This window comes from Paroedura picta, chromosome 2 (assembly GCF_049243985.1).
Source record: "Paroedura picta isolate Pp20150507F chromosome 2, Ppicta_v3.0, whole genome shotgun sequence".
In the NCBI taxonomy this organism is placed as follows: domain Eukaryota; kingdom Metazoa; phylum Chordata; class Lepidosauria; order Squamata; family Gekkonidae; genus Paroedura; species Paroedura picta.
Window position 1 is genome coordinate 81592742 of NC_135370.1, and position 23156 is coordinate 81615897.

Consider the following 23156-nt stretch of genomic DNA (forward strand, 5'->3'; position numbering starts at 1 on the left):
GGGATGCTGGTCTCTTTGAGTCAAGGCACAGCAGCAGCAGCGGCGGCGGCGCCGGCGAAGAGGCGATGGTGCTGCCGTCAGAGCATCGCTGTAAGCCGCGCGCCTTCGGCGGACATCGGAGGAGCGGCTGCCGCGGGCTCGGCTTCGCGCCCCAGCAGAGGCTAATGGCAAGGGCGGCCGAGGAGGCGATGTAATGCAATAGCCGCCCGAAAGCGAGGGCGCGAGGAGGCGGAGAGGGAGGCGCTCCGGGCTGCGCTGCTGCCTCCATTCATCGCCTGCAGAGGGGAGATCATTGTTGTCGCTCTTCTGTTGGAGGAGGGAAGGGGCCCCGGAGCTCTTGGCCAGCGCCCGAGGCTCGCGGAAAGCGGGGCGTCGGCGGAGGAGTGAGGCGCGAAGCCCTCCGCGGAGTGGCTCGGGGCGGCGTCGGCCGGCCGCCTCCCCTCGCCGCCCCCGGGAGTCTGCCCGATGCCTCCCCGCTCCCGCCCGCCTGCCTTTGTCCCCTCCCGCGGGGGGCTGGCAGGAGGCGGCGGGGCGCCTTTGCGGGCCGAGCGCTAGGAGCGCCTCCGCCCTTGCTGGCGGGCACCTCTCGGCGTCGCCGTCGGAGGAGAGTCAGCGGCGCCCCCCTGCCCGTCCCGCTTCCTCGGCGAGCTGCAGAACAAAGTTGCCGCCGCCGCCGCTGCAGGTGGCCCGCGGGGAGAGCGGGGCTCGGAGGGAAGCGGGCCTGGAGACGCCGAGACGGGCGGCATGGGGACGAGTCGGCGGCCGGGCTAGCCGCTGCTTCCTCCGGTCCGGCGGCCCCCTTCGCCGCCTTTCCGCGGTAGGGCCGGCCGGGGCGGCCGTTGCTCACCCCCCGGGGGCAGGCGGACCCCCCCCCCCGGGGGGAATGCTGCCTGGAGGATGCTGTGGTTCCCGGTGAAGAAGATCCGGAAGCAGTTCAAGCTGCTCTTGCTCCTGGTGCTGCTCACCTTCGCCGTGTGGTTCACCTACCTGCACATCAGCCAGGTGCGCCAAGGCAAGGCGCTGCGCCTGCACTTCGCCTACGGCAGGGGTAAGCAAGGGCCGACCCGCAGACCCACCCTGGCATCTGGCGTTAGAGTAACCTGCCCGCCTTTCTTTTCTCACTTTTGTTGGCCCCAAGGGGAATCCCCCCCCCTTTCTTTCCCTCCTAGACATCAATCCTTTGATTCTGGATAGTGAATTAACATGCACAACAAGCTCACACACCTCTGCTTCGAAGTAATTAATATGGAATAATTGCCACCCCTGCTTTCAGAATGACACTTAGTACCCATTATTAATCCCACACTACCCACAGTTACATATGGAAAGAAAGGAAATGATTGCTTAGATCTAGCAAGTCACTTAAAATGCTTTAATGGATGAGACATTGGCTGTCCCTGTTTCTTGTGCCCCCAGGACTAGGGTGGGGTCCCCGTCCTATCTTGTTTAATCTTTTCAGTACTTTGCACATGGTTGCCTGGTTTCCAGTTCCTGAAATGTTCTTCTGCTTTCCCCTGTCTTCCTTTTTCATCCCTCCCCTGAGAAATATTCTGAGCAACCTTCACAACCCAGAAGAGATTGCAGCCCAGTACAGATGAAGGTATAACACCCCCCCTCCTGCCAAATTTGTACAAGCTTATTTATGAGTACCAGCGCTCAGGCTATGTCTGCAGATCTCATCTTTGATGTGTAAGGAGACCAGACAATCCATCTGCACAGTATGTGTTATATTGGACACAAAGAAAGGTGCTTGTTGTGACACCGTTGAAGGGTGACAGTTTTGCTGTTTATGCTTGTGGCAAAATCTATCATGGACTAAAGTTCACTGCATCTGATGAAGCCGAGAGGCTAGCAATGCTATCCTAAATGGATTTGCACCTTTAGTGGATTTAGAAAGGCATAACTCTGTTTAGGATTATACTATAGGTTCTGTTAATTGACTTTAGTTACTTTATGTTTTCCTTTTTCTTCTATAACTTCAGAATGAATGTGTATAAACTCTAATATTTGTAAAAATGGTCTGAAGTTGCTACAATTGGTTTTACTTCAGGAAGATCTGCCTTAAAGTTAGTACGTTTTTGTCGAGTCCTTGATTTCCAAAGAGATTTACATTGTCTCAGTTATTCAGAATATCTGTTTCTATATTTGTGTTGCCCAGTCATATATATGTTTACTCAGGAGGAATACCTACTAAATACAGTGGTACTTACATACAAGTAAGTGTGCATGGAATTACAGTCTTTTAGTTTTAACAGTATGGGTTCAGATATGCATACAGAAGGGCTGTTGTATGGATAACTATGCTCCAAAACTCAGGTCAGGCACTTGGCTATAATTGCCAACAAACTGTCCAGTTCCTCCAGGTCTTTAGTCTTTATGGCAAAGTGTTTGTAGCAGGAGCTCAATATTACTTTAGAACAGGGCAGCGTAATCATTTCTGAATCCAGCGCACAGAGCTCTACTGTGTGTGTTGGGCGGAGAATTCCAAAGCACATGGAAAATCCAGCTCTCTAGTTAGGTCAATTGCTGAGTTTTTCACAGCCTTGTTAAAGAGAGTTGTTCTACCAATATAGCAACAACCTGTTCTTTATACACTGGAATCTTGGGAGTGATCAGGAAGGCTCTCTTGTACATATGAAGGAGCCAAGATGGTAGAGCCATTCCTGTCTGGTTGTTTGCCAAACCATATTGGTTAACCTTCAGTCAAACCACATGCAAGAAATAGTTATAGTACAAAAATTAGTGGAATGCGTTGAGGGATGACTTCCATTTAACTTTAATATTTGATCTTTTGAATAGAATAGGTGATTTGTGAGCACCAAGGACCTCATGATTGTATGTTTCAGTTAAATACATTATTGTCACTTGCACGTATCTTGCTTAAGCAGAGTTTATGCTAACCTATAGCTAGGAAAGTCGCTGTGTTTGTCTTCTTGTGGAATTGTTAAACCTAATACAAGAAAGTGTGTGCCAGGTTCTTCAATTAGTTTTTTGGTCTAGATACTTTTATCTAGCTTCTGGCCATTTGATATCCTCGACAGCTGCATTTTCAAGCTTAGCTATGAGACAAAGGGATCTAGAAACTTGCTTTAATTTTGAAAATGGAAGCCAAAAATCTTATAGCTTGTACAAATTTCAGGAAGCTTTAGAAGACTGAATGTAATTTACAGGCTCTGCGTGGCCAAAAGTCAGAACATGCCCTTGGGCAGTATGTCTAAAAAAGTGTTCCAAGATTAAGCTGGCACTTTGTGTCGTGTTAATATGTTTTTCTTCCAACAAAGCTTTTGAGGACTACAAAAATTCATTATTCTTTAAGGACACCTGGTGGTATTGTTGTTGTTTTTTTGCCGCATCTGACTAATGCTACTGTCTCTAAGATAAGCAAGATGTCTTTGTGTGCAGACTCACTGTATGACCTGTAGTCGGATGACTCTCTTATCTAAGTGGAATTCAGTTGCATGTGCAGTGGAAAAACAGAGCAATGACACCTACCTCCAACACCTGAATCTTAAAAATAATTGCTGCAAAAGTGTCAGTGATACACCACTATCTGCATAATAGTCAAATCATTGCCACGTAATACGGTGAGAAATAGAGTTATGTGTGTTTCAGGAAAATAGCAGGGGGTATTGTTTTCTATTTCCTCCATTCCTATTTAAAGTTAATTTACTGACATTGTAAGAAAACTGCAAGGAGAAAAGTGTTCTTTGAAGTCACTTAACTTTCTCATGTAGACACAGTTAATTTATTTACTGAAGGAGAAATGGGGCCTCTAAGATGTTTCTGCTTTCATAGTTTGGGTTTCTTTTTTTCCTTCTGCTAGTATACACTTCAAGTTTGATGGAGTTGCTTCAGAATTTTGCCATTGTTGGGGACTTACAGAGGGAAAGTGACCTGAACAGGAGCATTTTTAAAGGTGACTTCTCACTGTGGCTGATTCCACGGAATTCATATAGAAGCAGGGCTAATGCCCAGTTCCACGTAATGCCGACCTCGGACCGGCCATAGATCGGGCCCTTGTTCGCCCCACCCAAAGGGAACCTGGAAGAATTTGTGGTCCCTTTTTAAAAGCGGGGGTCAATAGGGCCTGTCCAGTGGGGCCTCCCCATCCTAAGGTGGCCCAGAGGGGGCAAAAATGCCCCGATAGGCTTCGCTGTGCTGTGGGGCAGACTGGGGCTTTTATTTTTTTTTGCTGCAAAATAAAGAATTCCCTGCATGGTGAAACCGTCTGCTGTTGCTGCGTTTCCTGGTGGGACACATTTCAGTGGTGGCCAAGTGAAACATCACTGCAGTGCACTGGCAGCAGCCCGGTGCGGCTGCCACTGTGTAGAATCAGTGTGTAGGTATATTACTGCAGGATAGAGAGAATGTATTCCTCTATCTTCACCTCTCCCCCAAAGGGAAATCCAACACATAAGGGGACCCCTGATTTACTCAGGCTGTGCTTGAGTTCTGATAATATCAAGGTCAGCAGAGAACAAGTGGTCTTTTACCGGCAAAGATTGACCCCTCACACACATACTTTTATTATATTCTTACTTTTTAATTCACTTTTTCTTCCTTTTTTCAATCCGTAGTCTTCTGGCTCATTTTTAAAGATCTATCTTAGAACTATAACCTTTTTCAGAAGATTGACAGATTGCTAGCAGCATTAGACTTCAATAGTAAAAGATTTTCTGAAAATTTATGGACTACAATTACAGAGAACTTACTAACTCTGGGGAATGGTAGGGGACAGGAAGGCCTGGAAGATCATTGTCCATGGGGTCGCAATGTGTCGGACACAGCTTCGCACCTAGCAACAACAACAACAACAACAAGAAATTCATGAGACTGCAGAGATAAGCTACTGAACTGTATCTAATTTAACTACTGCTTTCAATAAAGCATTAACATAAGACAGAGTGGAAATACCTGAAACAAATAAAACTACAGCAATCTGAATTCTCATTTTTGGACAAACTTTATCCTGCTGCACATACCTGTGGATTATCCTATCAGTGGACTAAACAATCAATTATCCTCCCCCCCCCCCCCCGCCGTTTTCTACTGAAAAGTGTTTATTTAAAGGATCAGAACTTCAGCAAAAAAAAAGAGCAGCACATAGTCAAGTAGATTCATCAAATACATGGCACTCAGGAAGTTATTAACTTTGGGGAGTTTTTGACTGTAGGCTTTTAAATTTGATCATGTCTTAATTGTGTAGTGAACCACCTGAGCCAGCTAGTAGAGAGAAGTCTCTAAATATAATAATAGTAACAACAACATATGATTTACTTTTTACCCTGTATATTATCTAACGTTGTTGTTGTTAGGTGCGAAGTTGTGTCTGACCCATTGCGACCCCATGAACAATGATCCTCCAGGCCTTCCTGTCCTCTACCATTCCCCGGGGTCCATTTAAGTTTGCACTGACTGTTTCAGTGACTCCATCCAGCCACCTCATTCTCTGTCGTCCCCTTCTTCTTTTGCCCTCAATCGCTCCCAGTATTAGGCTCTTCTCCAGGGAGTCCTTCCTTCTCATGAGGTGGCCAAAGTATTTGAGTTTCATCTTCAGGATCTGGCCTTCTAAGGAGTAGTCAGGGATGATCTCCTCTAGGACTGACCGGTTTGTTCGCCTTGCAGTCCAAGGGACTCGCAAGAGTGTTCTCCAGCACCAGAGTTCAAAAGCCTCAATTCTTTGACGCTCGGCCTTCCTTATGGTCCAACTTTCGCAGCCATACATTGCAACTGGGAATACCATAGCCTTGACTAAACGCACTTTTGTTGGCAGGGTGATGTCTCTGCTTTTTAGGATGCTGTCTAGATTTGCCATAGCTTCCCTCCCCAGGAGCAAACGTCTTTTAATTTCTTTGCTGCAGTCCCCATCTGCAGTGATCTTGGAGCCCAGGAAAATAAAATCTGTCACTATCTCAATTTCTTCTCCATCTATTTGCCAGGAATTGAGAGGGCCGGATGCCATGATCTTTGTTTTCTTGATGTTGAGTTTCGAGCCAACTTTTGCACTCTTCTCCTTCACCCGCATCAACAGGCTCTTTAGTTCGTCTTCACTTTCTGCCATTAGAGTGGTATCATCTGCATATCTGAGGTTGTTGATATTTCTCCCTGCAATCTTGATCCCAAATTGTGACTCCTCTAATCCCGCCTTTCTCATGATGTGCTCCGCATACAAGTTAAATAGGCAAGGTGACAATATACAGCCTTGCCGAACTCCTTTCTTAATTTTGAACTAATCAGTGATTCCATGTTCAGTTCTCACTGTTGCTTCTTGACCTGCATATAAGTTTCTCAAGAGACAAATAAGATGCTCTGGTATTCCCATCTCTTTAAGAACTTGCCACAATTTGTTGTGCTCCACACAATCAAAGGCTTTAGCATAATCAATGAAGCAGAAGTAGATGTTCTTCTGGAACTCCCCCTAGCTTTCTCCATGATCCAGCGTATGTTGGCAATTTGATCTCTAGTTCCTCTGCCTCTTCAAAATCCTGCCTGTACTTCTGGAAGTTCTCGGTCCACATATTGCTGGAGCCTAGCTTGTAAAATTTTGAGCATAACTTTGCTAGCATGAGAAAAAAGTGCCATGATGCGGTAGTTTGAACATTCTTTGGCATTGCGCTTCTTTGGGATTGGAATGTAAACTGAGTTTTTCCAATCCTGTGGCCATTGTTGAGTTTTCCAAATTTGCTGGCATATTGAGTGTAGTACTTTTACTGCATCGTCTTTTAAGATTTTGAATAGTTCAACTGGAATACTGTCACCACCACTAGCGTTATTGTTACTCAGACTTCCTAAGGCCCATTTGACTTCACATTCCAGGATGTCTGGCTCCAGGTCAGTAACTACCCCATTGTGGTTATCAGGGATGTTAAGCTCGCCCTTCTATAGTTCTTCTGTATAATTTTGCGATCTTTTTAAAATCTGCTTCTGTGAGGTCCCTACCATTTTGGTCCCTTATCATACCCATCTTTGCATGAAATGTTCTCTTAATATCAATTTTCTTGAAAAGATTTCTGGTCCTCCCCATTCTATTGTTTTCTTCTATTTGTTTGCACTGTTCATTTCAGAAGGCATTCTTATCTCTTCTAACTTTTCTCTGAAATTCTGCATTCAGTTGGGTATATCTTTCTCTTTCTCCCTTGCCTTCCCTTCTCTCCTTAGCTATTTGTAAAGCTTCCTCAGACAGCCATTTTGATTTCTTGGATTTTCTTTTTCTTTGGGATGGTTTTAGTTGCTACCTCTTGTACAATGTTGCGAACCTCCGTCCATAGTTCTTCAGGCACTCTGTCTATCAGATCTAATTCCTTAAATCTATTTGTCACCTCTACTGTATATTTGTCTGGGATATGATTTAGTTCATACCTGAGTGGCCTAGTGCTTTCCCCTACTTTCTTCAATTTAAGCCAAAATTTTGCAACAAAATTTTTTGATTATTACCAGTCCATAAAAACAACAGGAATTTAGACTGTAGACTAATTTTATAATCTTTTTTCTGATGACGGGAACCATCAGCACACTGGGAAACAAAAGCACTGTTGCTGGGAAAGCCGCTCCCCTCACTTTTTATTTCTTTGCCTTCTTTGGGGGGAATTATGCCATTTAAGTAAATTAAAGAAATAGGTTTTTCTTTTTCTAATACAATTTTTATTTGAAATAAAGCTACTTTGTTTTTCTATTTTCTTTCCTTGTTCCCCCTCCCTCCATTCTGACTTCCTCTTTCCTCATTATTTCTTTCTTATTAAATCCAAATTTTAATAGGTTACATAAAATGTACTGTAGGTGACATAATTATGATTGTGAAATGGTGATTAGGGAATATGTTACATTTCTCTTTATTTTTACTGTTTAGAATGTTCATGATATATAACTAATAAACTTTTATAAAGGAGATAAAATATTTCTCCCTACTGTAACTGATATATACTCTAGTTATTTTAACAATATAAAATGTGATAGTTGTAAATGCCTATACTTGCACAGAAAAATGTATATGGAAGCAGTACATGGACAATTTATATAATATTTTTAGAAAGAGAAGAACAAAAAGAATAAGGGCTACTGGAACATCAAAAAGATGAAAGAAAAGTGGAAGAAATTGATAAGGACCAAAGAATCAAAGAGCTGGTGGAAAAGCTAGCTCAATACACTGGTGCATCAAATGAAACTATTTGAGGTAAGAACTCAGAAGAAAATTCAGAGTATCCAGAGAAACATTCAAGAATCTAAAGGAAGAACCCAGAAGAACATCCAAGAAGAAACCAAGAACTGTCAGCTGGACTATCAGAAATAAATGTAGAGCAACAAGAACAAAAACAAGAAATGGTACAAATGAGAAGCAGAGGGACAAGACTTAGTAGACCATACTTTGAAAATGAGTGTGACTCAGTAGCTAAAAAGGAAAATGGCATTTGGGGCTGTATTAAACCGAGTATCATGTCCAGATCATGGGAGGTGATGGTACCGCTTTACTGTGCTCTGGGTTAGCCTCACTTTGAGTACTGTGTTTAGTTTGGGGCACCCCAGTTGAAGAGGGATGTAGACAAACTGGAGTGTGTCCAAAGGAGGGTGACAAAGATGGTGAGGAGATCAAGACACATGAGGAAATGTTGGGGGAGCTTGGTCTGTTTAGCCTGGAGAGAAGACGACTGAGAGGGGATATGATAACCATTTTCAAATGGCTGCCATGTAGAGGATGGAGCAGAGTTGCCCCAGAGAGATGCACCAGAACTAATGGGATGAAATTAATGTAAAAGAAATTCCGTCTAAACTTCAGGAAAAAGTTCCTGACAGAGTGGTTTCTCAGTGGAACAGGCTTCCTTGGGATGTGGTGGGTTCTACATCTTTGGGAATTTTTAAACAAAGAGTGGATAGCTATCTGACGGAGAGGCTGATTCTGTGAAGATTCAAGGGGGTGGCAGGTTACAGTGGATGAGCGATAGATTTGTGAGTGTCCTGCATAGTGCAGGGGGTTGGACTAGATGACCCATGAGGTCCCTTCCAACTCTATGATTCTATTATATAATTCTATGAGAGAAGTACCCAGCTTGCTGGGAGGTAAAACGATAATGACTGGGGAAGGGAATGGCAAACTACCCCGTATTGAGTCTGCCATGAAAACGCTAGAGGGCGTCACCCCAAGGGTCAGACATGACTTGGTGCTTGCACAGGGGATACCTTTACCTTTATGAGAGAGAAGTAAAGAGCAGTGGTGTCAGAATTGAAGCCAGGGCAGTAACAAGCAGACTATTGTTATTCCTTTTCTGAACCTTCCCTCTGGCACTGGGGTCCAGCAGACAAAGGCTTTTGCAGACACCCAAGCATCCGACATTGTGTTATGAAAATTATTAGTGAAAAGGAAAGTATCCTTAAAGAAATCAATAGACTCATGCTCACTAAACTGCTAGCCATGAATGTATACTTAACATTGGTCAATTTTGTCAAAGGCCCATAGATTCCAATATTGTAAGTCTTAATGGCCTGTATATTTAATTTGTGATGATTATAATTATACATTCATTGAATTTCGTTCACAAGCTTCCTGAATCCACAGGCCTTTCTGTTCCTTGGTTACTGAAGCTATCTCATGAAATAGAATCATAGAATCATAGAGTTGGAAGGGTCCATACAGGCCATCTAGTCCAACCCCCTGCTCAACGCAGGATCAGCCCAAAGCATCCTAAATCATCCAAGAAAAGTGTGTATCCAACCTTTGCTTGAAGACTGCCAGTGAGGGGGAGCTCACCACCTCCTTAGGCAGCCTATTCTACTGCTGAACTACTCTGACTGTGATTTTTTTCCCCTGATATCAGCCTTTATCGTTGTACTTGAAGTTTAAACCCATTACTGCATGTCCTCTCCTCTGCAGCCAATGGAAACAGCATCCTCCCCTCCTCCAAGTGACAACCTTTCAAATACTTAAAGAGGGCTATCATGTCCCCTCTCAACCTCCTTTTCTCCAGGCTGAACATTTCCAAGTCCCTCAACCTATCTTCATAGGGCTTGGTCCCTTGGCCCCAGATCATCCTCGTTGCTCTCCTCTGTACCCTTTCAGTTTTATCTACGTCCTTCTTGAAGTGCGACCTCCAGAACTGCACACACAGTACTCTAGGTGTGGTCTGACCAGTGCTGTATACAATGGGACTATGACGTGATTTTGATGTGATGCCCCTGTTGATACAGCCCAAAATGCCATTTGCCTTTTTTACCGCTGCATCACACTGCCTGCTCATGTTTAGTTTACAATCCACAAGTACCCCAAGGTCTCGTTCACACAGTGTTACCTAGAAGCGTATCCCCCATCCAGTAGGCATGCTTTTCATTTTTCTGACCCAGATGTAGAACTTTACACTTATCTTTATTAAATTGCATTTTGTTCTCGTTTGCCTATTTTTCCATTGTGTTCAGATCTCGTTGAACTCTGTCTCTATCTTCCAGAGTATTTGCCAGTCCTCCCAATTTGGTGTCATCTGCAAACTTAATGAGTAGTCCCTCCATCCCCTCATCTAGATCATTAATAAATATGCTAAAAAGTACCGGGCCGAGCCCTGAGCCCTGAGGTACCCCACTACTCACCTCCCTCCAGTCTGATGAAACACCATTGACAACAACTCTTTGAGTGCGGTTCTCTAACCAATTCCCTATCCATCTAACTATCTGAAAATCCAGATTGCAGTCCTTCAATTTATCCATCAGAACATCATGAGGAACATCAAAAGCTTTACTAAAATCCAAGTGAACGACATCAACCAAATTTCCACGATCCAGCAAACCTGTTACAAATGATACTACTTCGACTGGCAGTAAGAGACGTTTAGTAAATAAAGTTTATGAGAACTTGGAAAGGTCATATTTCCCCCCAGTCTTCTAGGTGGACTGCCTTCTCAGTTTCTGGATCAAGTGTAAATGACAGACTAGAAGAGTTTGTCATACAAGCCTACCTGGTGTCAGTGTTATCACTCTGAACTGTTATGAATATTTAGTTACAACTTGTAATCCTGTATATATACCTTGTGGCCATCCACTGAAAGATAGGTCAAATTAAAAAGATAGGCCTAACCACAAAGAGTATGCATCAGTTTGGAGGAGCAGTTCCTCTTTCCATTGAGCGAGAGATGACTGAGTTCTGTACATCCAGCTCACTGATCACTGAGTTGTTGGGGCTTGAGTAGTTTTCATCTTACCTTGGAGAGGAAGCTGTGGTGCAGTTTTTGGAATTACTTGTTTAGTGATGGTCAATGAAAATATTTAGTGTCGGTCTTCAAAAATGTACCGAGAACAGCCCGTCTTTGTGAGGGAGGTGAAATACATACTGCAGACTTTTCCAAACTAGGGTCTGTGTCCCTGGGAACTTGTATGAGGTCTAAAACAGTGGTCCCCAACCCCCGGTCGGGGGATCAGTTGGTACCAGGCCGCGACTCCTCATCCTCCTCCCTGGCTGCTGCCTTGGGGGCTGCCCTGCCACTCTGCCGCCAGCTCACCTTTGGTGCTCTCCAGCGGCCGCCATGGCTGGGGCTTCCCTTTGACCTGGCACTGCACAGCTGCTGCTGGCAGCGCCCCACAGCGGGCGGCGGGAATTCAGGGGCACCGGCAGGAAAGCAAGTGGAGCAGGGGCTCAGCTGGCGGCAACGTCCCTTGGCAAAAGACTACCCCCCCCCCCCGGGCCTCAGTAAAATTGTCAAGGGTTGACCGGTCCCCAGTGATAAAAAGGTTGGGGACCACTGGTCTAAAAGTTATGTCTGACTATCTGCCTGGAATAGGTACCAGCCTTCTCACTGAAGGGGTGTGGCTGGAGGACCTGCTTGCTTTTAGGGCAAATGGTAGACAGAGTTGGTGGACTGGTGGAAATGCCTAAGACAGTAGCAGCCTCCAGTTTCCCATGAGAGTCCTGGGACTTGGAAGAGGATGGTGGCATCTGCAGGGCATGCATAGCTTTACAAAGTGCACTTTAAAAGGCTTCAAGGCTACTGAGGATGAAATGCTCTACAGGAAGGTTAAATAAACAGCCTGGGAGCTGAAACTGGCCTGCCTAGGTCTGTTATGTGGCCTGCAAGCAAGGAACATGGGGGCAGCTGTGGCAAGAGCAGCAAAAAGACCTACATCAGGTTGGTTGCCTGGAAAGTCCACCCCCCCCCCCTTCCTCTTGTTCTTGGTTGGACCAGGACAGGCTGTGCATATATGGCGGCTGCTGTCCCTTCTCCTAACTGTTGGAAGCAGGGTTTGCATCAGAGCCTGTCAGTGCACATGCTTGAAGAAGCGACCCTATGAGAAGAGGGAGGAGGGAAGAAAGAAGAAGGGAGGGAGAAGTTCAATATATGTGGTGGTAGTGGTAGGAAGCTACTGATGGAAATGGGTGTTGGGGAAGAATAGGAATGAGAATAGGAATGAGAGTATATTGGGGGGGGGCAGGGAGAGGCATGGAAGACAAGGACTGAAGTGCATGCAATGGAGTGTGTGGTGGGAACTGTGCTTAGAAAGCCATGGGAGAGAAGAAATATAAGTGAGGGGAGGCGCTGTTTGTGTTGGAGGGGGTGGCAAGCAAGAAAAGGCATTGGAGGTTAAGATAAACCAGATGTCTCGAGCCACCTTAAAGCCATAATGAACTTTTGTTCCATTATTTTTATTTTCTAGGTATCTAAGCTTTGCTTTTCTCCCCAAAAAGAGGTCCAAAACAATTCACTAGTATCATTGTCTCCATTTATGTTTTTGTACTCACAACTAGGCGTGTGCACCTCAAAAAAATTCAGACTGTTTCAGGTTCAGAGGGACCCTATTCAGACTGTTTGAAGCCCATCCAAAACAGCTGAAACGTTTTGGATGTTGAAAACAATAGGTGCTATTAAAGTCAATGGCAATCTTCACGTTCCAGCCTTCTCTGTGGCGGGGGTGGGAGTTTGAGTTAGAGGCTCCAAACTGTCAGTGGAGCTCAAGGACTTCTCTAAACACCTCCCAGGTTTCAAGAATTTTGGACCAGAGGATCCAAACCCATTTTATCCTATGATGGGAAGCTCCATTATTAAATTGTCGCAATAGGACATAATGGGCCATTATTTCCAGAACAGAGAATCTATTTTCCCATAATTGGGTACAATGGAGCCTGTTGGGAACACCCTCTTTAGGTGCATCTAGAATTTGACCCCCTGGTCCAATCTTCCTGAAACTTGGGGGGGGGGTCTTCAGAGAAGAGGGGCATTGAGCTCCACTGAAAGTTTGGAGCCCTCTAACTCCAACCCACCCCCAGACCATGGAGAAGATGAAAACTTCTATTTTAACAAAGTGAGGGGAAGGGGAGGTCTCTCACTCACTCACACAGGTCTAGCATGCAGATGCCACCCTCCAGGCAGGAGATGATGGGAAGAAACAGGAATTGCAGCTCATCTTCATACAGAGCAGGTCCCATCACCTCCCCTGGAGGAATGGGATGCATGCCAGAGTAGTCCCTATATGCTAAAATATCCCACCAGCCTCCTTCCCCCTCACCTTGCTTCACATTGCAGCAGGTTTAGCATACTGCAAGACCTCGTGGCAATGTATCTGCAAAATGCATTGCAATTATTGGCTAGGCTCCTCTTGGGTGCCTAGCCGTTGTTATTCGTCCTCCCACCCAACCCCCGGACAAAGGCGGGAAACACAGAGCAGGAAAGCTATAAGCAGTTCCCTGTTCTCTGCTGTCCCTTTAAATTTAAAATTCCTGCCCATTTGAAACAGCTGGATAGCTCCAAAACACATTTCAGGCATTTCAGAGGGCTGTGTTTTGGCCATTTAAAATAGTGGTGGTTAGCGTTTTGGACCGTTTCAGACCATTTTGTGTCCATTTTTGGCCGAAATGGTCTGAAATGCACATGCCTACTGACAACTGTGCAGAGTACATAACACTGAGAGAGTGACTTGTCCAAAGCCATCAAATGGCTTCCATGGTAGAGTGGGGCTTATGAACATGGGTCTCCCAGTTGTTAGCCCCATGCTTGAACCTCAGCATCATGACGTGTATGCATGTCTTTGTGGAATGTCTGGTGTCTAACTGGGACTGTAGTGCAAGGAAAGGTATGGTTGATGGGAGCCGGTTTGAGATTTGGAGGAGAGGGGATTGATGTGGATGAATCACAGTGGTAGTGAGAGAAAGGGGCTGATTTCTGGCCATCGGCAGGTGAATCTGCAGAGGGTTTATGATTTCTATGTTAGATTGAGCAAGTCTTGATGGAAGTGGCTTCAATATAATGTAAATGTTTTGGGATGGACCCCTCTGTGTAGGGAAGAAACCCTGCTTCACCCACAAAAATGCTTGCAGGGTGGCAGAGAAAAAAAGTTGCTGATGTAGTGTGGTCGGGAAGTATACTTTCAGAGGAAAGAGGACCCCTGGTATTGCTTGTGGTGGGGGAGCAAGCGTGATGCAGTACTGAAGGTTAAGGTTTCTGAATTTGGCATTAGCAAATTTATGAGTTTGGGGTCCCAAATTACCCTTAATATAAGGCTTTTACTTTAGAATTCTATGTTTGGGACAACATATGCCTGTGAACAACTTTTTCTGTAATAAATGTCAATAAATCAACAGTACATCCTCATCTTAAAGATTCATACGCAGGATTTCTACAGCACAGATTCCAGATTTTGATGCAATAATTTTGAGGAAGAAGCGTTGGTTATCAAGACAGTTAAAGGAAGTACTTGCAATTTTTTCTCCAAGGTCAGGGACATTAGGAGGGAGGTCCTTGCAAGCATCAAGCATTCACTTGTGGGGTCCTGCAGGGAGTGATACTCTCCCTGATATTACCTAACATCTACATGCACTCCCTCGGCCAGCTGATCTGGAGGTTTGGCCTGGGCTGTCACCAATATGTAGATGACACTGAGCTATTTCTGTTCTTGGATGGCCATCCATCAACACAGCCTGGAGGCTGTGGTGGACTGGCGCAAGCAGAGCTGGCTGAAGTTGAACCTAGCCAAGACAGGTCCTCTGGCTTGGTCAGCATGCAGAAAGGCAGCTGACTCACCTCCCAGTTCTTGATGGGGCCCAACATACCTGTGCCTTTCATCAAGAGCCTGGTTATAATTCTGGACACCTTCTTCTCAGATCACAAACATTGTTTGCCTGGCATTTTCCCAATCGCACCAGACACAAGAACTTGTGCGCTACCTCTCTGCACTGAACCTATCCAGGGTAATCCATGCAATGGTCAGCTCTAGATTAGACTTCTGCAACTCACTCTATGCAAGGCTTCTCTTGAGGCTTCTCTTGAGACTTCTCTGGAAAATTCAACTGGTACAGAATGCAGTAAAGCCTCTTGTGGCGCAGAGTGGTAAGGCAGCAGACATGCAGTCTGAAAGCTCTGAGTTCAATCCCAGCAGCCGGCTCAAAGTTGACTCAGCCTTCCATCCTTCCGAGGTCGGTAAAATGAGTACCCAGCTTGCTGGGGGGTAAACGGTCATGACTGGGGAAGGCACTGGCAAACCACCCCGTATTGAGTCTGCCATGAAAACGCTAGAGGGCGTCACCCCAAGGGTCAGACATGACCCTGTGCTTGCACAGGGGATACCTTTACCTTTACAGAATGCAGTAGTGTGGATCCTCATGGGGACCCAGTGGAGGGCACACATAACAGCAGTGCTTGCCCAGCTACACTGGCTCCAGATTGGAGAGTGGATCAAATCTGAAGTTTTGGCATTAATCTTCAAAGCCCTAGATGGTCTGGGACAAGCATATCTGTGGGACTGCTATTTCTATTACACCCCCTCAAAGGTCATTAATATAATTGGACCAAAGCTTGCTGAGGATCCCTGGCCCAAGGGAGGTGAAATTGCCCTTGGTCTGGTGGAACACTCTGCCAGAAGAGATCAGGGCCCGATGGGACCTAATCAGTTCTGCAGAGACTGCAAGACAGCTGTTCCACCAGGCATACAGTTGGGACCCTGATAAACCTCCAAGAAATGTTGGCCTCAATGCCGTGAACTGCAGTTGGACTAATCAAAACCTGATTTTAGTTCAGGGCTATACATAACAGAATGTTTTTGCTGTATTTATACTGTTTTAAATATTTTATTGTTTGAAGTGTTGCCACCTGAACAACTAGGGCAGATAGTCCCCCTCTCCCAAGGTAGACTAGCAGTGGGTGTGGGGTACTGGACTGGGGGGCGGGATAAGATGGGTTATGCCACCTGGGGATTTATTTTTATCAATGTTTTATTGGGCAGTTTATTGTTAACCCCCTCAGGCCAGCTCAGCCTGGGAGTGGCTGTCTGTCTATTTAGAACATTTTTATGCTGCCCAAGGCTACTGTGATGGACTGTACTTTTAAGAAGCCTAGAAGTGCTGTACAAACAACTAAAGCACTGTGAGTGGTTAATTCTTCAAAGAAGCAGAGAGCCTTGAGTGATGGGTTGCTCCAAACAATCTGATTGGTTATCATCAGTTGAGCAGAGATAGATCTGAAAGCTGCATGCTGATAGGAGAGTCAATCAGATTTCTGCCTTTACTGAGTTGAGTCTGATTTCAGCTATAGCTGAGAGCAGTTAAACACAGATGGAGAACAGAGAGAAAACAGGCAAGAAAGGCCAAAGAAAGGAAATAGATCTTCTAGTGATAGGATAATTTCCCTACCCAGTCAAACAGGGAGTTAGCTCTAAAGAGTGCACAGATTCCTGGTCTGTTGTGGTTAGAAACTGCCTTTAGAGAACTTAAGAGTCAGTTAGAAACTCAAGACGAGTACTGATATTTCAGAAGAAGTTTCGGTACTGGAAATAGTGTACAAGTCTTCTGGAAACAAAAAGAGTCAGACTACTCAAAGAAAGTGTACTGTAGTGCTTAGGGACAACACTGGAACAAAAACCTTTCAACATAAAGGTTTAAGCGTGAATAGTTTAAGAAACTCTCATTAGTCTGAAACATAAGAATTAAAATCTGTGCATGTAAATTTTCAATTCTCAATTTTACCTCACTTTCCCCCTCTATGTTATTAAATAAAATATTTTGTTATCTTTAAATTTCAAAGTCCCTTAAGTGCCATTTTGGAGAGGGGTGGCTAAGAAATCTAATCAACCAATAATCAATCAATTTAAATTAAATCCCAATCCTTCTCTCAGATTCCTGAGCTTAGCCCATAGCCAAAATATTATACTGTGACAGGGTGGGACTGCCAGAATTCTTCACCAAAGAAGGAAACACATTACTAGGGTGGCTCAGTCAGTAAAGGGAAAGAAAACTGGAGGTAAAATCTTGCCTTTGAGTCAAGACTGGATGGCCATGATAGCAGCTTACAAAAGTAAAAGTAATTAAAACAGAACATTAAACAATATTAACTAAAATCAGCATTAAAACATAAATCATAAAAATGGAATACAGGCAGTTTAAATCAGTTTCCAGTTAAAATAGTGTTTTTAAAAAATCAAACCTTTATGTAAAAGGGAAACAGATATGCTTCAGCCTGGTATCCAGAAGAAAGGAGGTGACAGGTGAGTCTCAAGGGAAAGGGCATCCTATAGTTGAGGTGACACTATAAAAATCCTGCCTCTGGTTGCCAGCCACCCCACTTTTGAAGGTGGGGTGCACAGGATGGGACTTGTGAGGCAGTCTGTTCAGCTTGACATTTTGGGAGGTGGTGGCCCTTCAGATACCCTGAGCACAATCCATTTCAAACCTTTAAGATAAAAACTGGCAATTGTAATTGTCCCCCCCCCCCAAAAAAAAAGGGGCACAAAATTTGAGAATATTTCTTCAAAGTTGTCTGTAGAATGATGGAGCCATGTCTGTGCAGCAAAGTGGAACATCTACTGGACATGATTGGGAGCTGCATCAAAATATTGGTGGCGCTGGACGTGATCTGAGCCATAGACATCAGAAGGGCTCAGCTGCTATTGTGGTTCTTTGCTGACTAAATCTGCTGATACACAGAGGATGTAGATCAGAACACAGTTAACACACGTACTCGCCACACATCCTGCTCTCAAGCATGCAAATTGTTGGAGAAGACTACTGCCAGTGTTTCTCATAAAAAGCCTCATTTAGTTTCATCCTGTGAGTGTCTTCCAAATATAGCAGGTTATGAGCTATTTCACTAAAAGTGGTACCCACAAGGTTGTGGAAATGCCTTACCACTGTGTGATTCATCTTAGCAATAGTAAGATGGAAAGAACAATGGTTTCAAAACTGCATGTCGTGCAAATATTATCTTCCTGTTTTTTAGTTTGCTTGTGTTTATTATATAAAGCTAAGGCTGCTTTATGGTTTTGCAAAAGCTTATTCGTGATCAATGATGATATACCTAAAAAACCTGTTGGTCAGATTTTAAGGTGACATAAAGCTAGGAGTTATTTTAAAAGTGTTGGGGAAGGGTGAGCAAAGCATTTGAAATAATTGCAGAAAAACTGGAATTGAAGTGAAAATGAAATTTAGAAAGATACATCTAAAATATTACTCATTAGTGAAAACAGATACATAAGAGACAAAGAAAATGTATTTGTAGAAGATTACAATGAGCCAAGAGTGTGACACTGGAAAATTTGGAAAAGAATTTTTGTTTTATTTCCAGAAATGCATCCTTCAAAATATGCTATATGATGATGCTATCATGGTGCTCAACATTAGCCAGGCTTCTACTGTATCAGGATTTTTTCCGCCTTCAACACAGTTGTGGCAGTTTGCAGATGATAAAGTTAGTGGAGGATAATGAAGATGGAAAGGCATTTGTAATCCTCAATATTATTAACACAGTAAGTACTTCAGGCTAGAAAGGAAGACTGAAACATGATTCAAAATGCAGGTCTTTTTTATACAGGCCAGTCACCAAGAATGAGATGATAAAATGCCTCTGCAGATTACACACGGGAGATGCCATTTTGTATGCTCTCTCCCAGTTAGTAACATAATTTACCAGTGAGGGAGACAAAGTCTAGTCCAGCCTACACCTTTACCTGCTAGTTTTCTATTTGCTGGTTTCACAAAATAGGGAGAGGATTTTGAAATATATTTCACTTGTGGTCTGAAGTAGTACTGCTCATTCCAGAGATTGTATTCTTCTGGTATTCTTCTGAATCCTCCAGAAGTAACAGCCCATTCACTCAGAGGGGCAGCAACCTCGTTAGCCTATAGATCTTTACCCTCTGTAGAGGTGGTCTGTCAGGCAATCATCTGGCAGTCAGTCCACACCAAACATTACCAAATTAACAAGGGAGAAGGGACCTGTAACATTTTCAGGCTGAGGAGTCAAACGTTTTACCCTTCCAAGGGCATACTGCTTTGAAAGCTCTACTTTACCAAAGGGTAACTTTTACTCACTATCACATAGGAGCTCAGTAATCTGATGTGGGGAATCGCTTAGAGTGGAATTAACAAGATACAAAAGGGGAATAAAATCAATAAACTTACATACTCTCTGGTAAGTAGTTATGTTTTTTCCTGTTCTTCCAGAAATACTGGCTTATTTGCCATCTGCCTATCTTCTGAAAACTGTCTTCTGTCTTTGCTACTTTATTACATAACAACACTAGCCCATGAGAGCTCACATCAAGCTGATTTGAAGCCAATTTTCATCTAATCAAAGTGTCCAGAAGGTGTTTGTCTCTTAGCCTAAGGACAGATTTGCCATCTTGAGGCTGGTGAAACACTTTTAATCAGATAATGTCCCTGTTTCCATAATGCTGAGGTGATAATATGAGCAAATGTTGTATGGAGAAATCAACTTGGATGATTTTGTAATATATTATGTACAATCAGTCAGTGGCAGGGAAGAAAACTGAAGTATAACCGGTGTTAGGGATGTTGGCTAAAGAAAACGGTACAATTACTGGATAGGTTAGATATTAAAATAACAGCAGTATTGTTCAAGGATGTGTAGAGGTGACTTTCTTCCATTTGAAATTGTACACTCAGCAAAATAAATAGGATTAATTTAAACATATCCAAATAGAATTTGGGTCACAAGTTCAAACTGCAGTGACATAATGTAAGACATTGATTACTTTTTGCATCATTGTCAATTTACTGTGAAGTAGTTCACAGAAATAACTGGTATTATAGAAGGAGGAAGGAGTGTTTTCCTCATATTTTGTGCCACACATATTATTTTTGCATGGTGGCTGCTGTGCCAGGCCACTGGCAGTTCCTCGTAATGGGGCAATTAGCCCCGCTGCTTCTTGGGTCCTCACAGGGGAAGATTTTCCCACCGGACTGGGTCTGCCCGGGATTTCTGCCTCCACATAGAGGCATCCAGGGCAGGAAGGTTTTACTGTACTTTGTGGGGTGGGGTAAGGTGGTTATTTCCACAAAGGTGGGATTGTGTGACAATGCAATCCCACCTTTGTGGAAATTTTTGAAATGTCCCATTCAGCTCTTCACTGCTGCTAAATGCTGTGGAGCTGAATGGGGCATTTCTTGTCCCTTCTGGGACTTCATAGGGAGGAGGCCAAACCTGGAAGGCCCAGCTCTTCCCTATCTACACAGGCCTGGCCTGGCCACCAATGGTATCTGCAGCTGGAAATGAATGCAAAAGAATCCAGGTTCCTTGCTGTGGGCAGACTGGGCGCATGATTTGGGCCAGCCTTTAGCTAGCACCAGACCGGCGTCTACATCTTGGGGACACAGGGATTTGCCCTGCCACTGGACAAGCAGTAATATGGGGCTCATTCCCCATGTGGAATCAGTCTCAGATAGTTTTCCTTGGTTTATGTCTAGGTTTTCCTTGGTCCTCTTGCATTGGTATTGATTAATAAGAGGAAAAAAAGAAATATAAATGTGTGGAGTTCAAGGCTGTTATCTAAAAACTTGAATGCCTAGGAATATCACCCTTTTCACCTTGAGAATTTGAAGATCGTATTTAACTAAACAGCAGACTTAGCATCTAAATATATATTATGTGCAGGGCACTGATCATTGGCTTGAGTTACAAAATTCAACCAAAGTAACAATGTATAAGTCACCATTTTGGTTTAACTGGGAGAACATTAACATTGACAAAACGTCTACAACAGCTCCTATTAGTTTCTTTACTGATACAATCCTACTGGTTCTAAAAATAAAACAGGAATCTGTTGGCATTTTAAAGACTAACAAAAGTTATTCCATCATAAGCTTTTGTGAAGTAGAGCCCACTTTTGTCCTCTTTTATTTTGTTGCCACAGAGTAATTTGCCTACCTGGCTGGTTCTGAAAACATGTTTAAAGCTAATTGGGCAAGAGCTTGCCTTTTGTCAGACAGATGTTTACTTTCTTAGAAGTAGATATGCTTAGCCCCCTTGAGTTGGGAATGCCAGTGGGCAATGTTACTTCAGAGCCTCTATTCTGAGTTCTGGGTTCCAGTGAAAATTCTGAGAGCTGATGGAAACACTGCCTATAATCACGGAACAACAACACAAGTGATTTCTGTTTCTCCTTATTGTTCCTCTGATTTATGAAGCAGAACTTGTAGAGGCAAAGATCATTTTTTTGCTTTGAATGATATACTGGAGTCAAAGAAAGAATATGTTGGTATCGTTTCTGTGTCTTTGCTTTTGAGCAGAATAAGATCTTAATTCTGTAAGAAAACAGATTATTGCCTCTTTGTTAAACCAGTTTGTGTACATTCATTTGTTTACAAATGGGGAAAAATTGAAAAGTGAGTATCAGTTAATAGTATTATTATGGTGACTAGGAATAAAGCCCATTGTACCCAAAATACAATGGGCGCTAGCAGGGTTTGTGTGGGTGCTGGCAGGGCTCTGGAGAAGAGGCGAGGGCAGCGCGAGGGAGGGGAGCTTACTGTTGGCGAGGCGATATCGGAGCGTGGGCGTCGGCTCGTCCTGGGCTGCGTGTTTTCGGCGGACATTTTGGAGGGCGGGCCGCAGCCTCCTATAGTCTGCGGTGACCATGTATGGCGTGCAGCAGCTCCCGACCGGTGGCCTGGTGTCGGCGTGAATCTCGGAGAGTGGGGCGGAGCGTCGTTGGCGAAGGTGCGTGAGAGGAGGGCAAGCGGGTAAGGGGCCGTGAGATGTCGGGGCGTCTGTGCAGCGGTTGCGGGGAAGGTCGGGGCCAGGCGGGGAAGCTGCAAGGCGGTATTCCGGGGGGTGGGTTGGTGGGGGGAAGTGCGGGCGGTGGCGGCAGTCGCTGGACGGTGGGGATTGTCGGTGTCGGGGAGGGAGGGGGGTGGGAAGGGTGGCGGCGGCAGGTCCATCGGCGGGGAAGGGCAGTCGCTGGGCTGAGGGGAAGCTATTTTCCCCTCGCCCAGGGATGTGGGGGGAGCCTCCTCCGTGGCGGCCATCCAGGCAGGATGGCAGCTTGGGAGGAGTGTGGAGTTAACGGCGGGCTGTCCACGAGACGGGCCAAGTGTCACAATTGGACACTTGGCCATGCAGTGCCACTCGGAGGAGCGAATCTCCGAGCTTTTATCCCGGACAGAGCCCGCCCTAACTCCTCCCCACCAGCCCTTTCTGCTTTATTTAGTCCGCGGCGCCTGTGGTGCCGAGGGTGGTTTAAAGATGGTGGAAAGTGCCATTAAGTAACAGTTGACAGGATGACCCCTCAGGGTTTTCAAGACGAGAGATCTTCAAGGTAAGGAAGATCAGGACCCCCCTACAGGAGTGGCAGTAGCAAATTTCAACAGCTCCCTCTGTTCACCCTTCCCTTTAGAATGTTTTTTTCGGGGGCGGTTGTTAAGTAGGGGTTGTGGTTTACTCCCCCAAGGGGAGTTTTGTACTGTTGTTCTTATATCTGTTTATGGGTTTTTTATTGGGGTTTTGTTAATATGTAACTCGCCTCGAGCCTTGAGGGGGAGGCGAGTAATAAATTTAAATAATAATAATAATAAGAAGGCGGGTTGCCATTTCCTGCCTCTGCCTGGCAACTTTGGACTTCCTTGGAGGTCTCCCATCCAAGTACCCCCCCAGTTCCGATCCTGCTGAGCTTCTGAGATCTGATGGGGATGGGTTAGCTTCTGTCATCAGGGTCAGGGCCAGCATTATGATACAAATTTGGTAAAATTCAAATCATCCTGTGAGAGGGAAGAGAAAAGATCTAGTCATAGCTGACAAGTTACAATTCAAGGAGGTCAGAAGAATGGGATTAGAAACTTAACATGGACGTTTCCAGCTCAGAAGAGGAAGGCAAAACAGGCCCCATTTCCAGTAGATCTTTTTTCATAGTGCTTCCTCCTGACCTTATTAATGGATCAATGGTTTGGGGTGGGGTTTCTAAATACACCC

At 44.6% G+C, this 23156-nt stretch overlaps 1 protein-coding gene across 2 annotated transcripts in view; it reads left to right on the plus strand.

Moving 5' to 3' along the window:
- Nucleotides 1–26: 26 nt before the first annotated feature.
- The window catches only part of B4GALNT4 (beta-1,4-N-acetyl-galactosaminyltransferase 4), a 226960-nt gene continuing 203830 nt past the window's right edge, over nucleotides 27–23156 (plus strand). The window contains exon 1 of one of the 2 annotated variants that reach the window (XM_077321246.1): nucleotides 27–1048. In XM_077321246.1, the coding sequence (XP_077177361.1) occupies nucleotides 898–1048 (151 nt within the window). In that variant the 5' untranslated portion in view covers nucleotides 27–897. The remainder of the gene's footprint in view (nucleotides 1049–23156) is intronic. The other variant, XM_077321245.1, reaches the window with a different exon arrangement.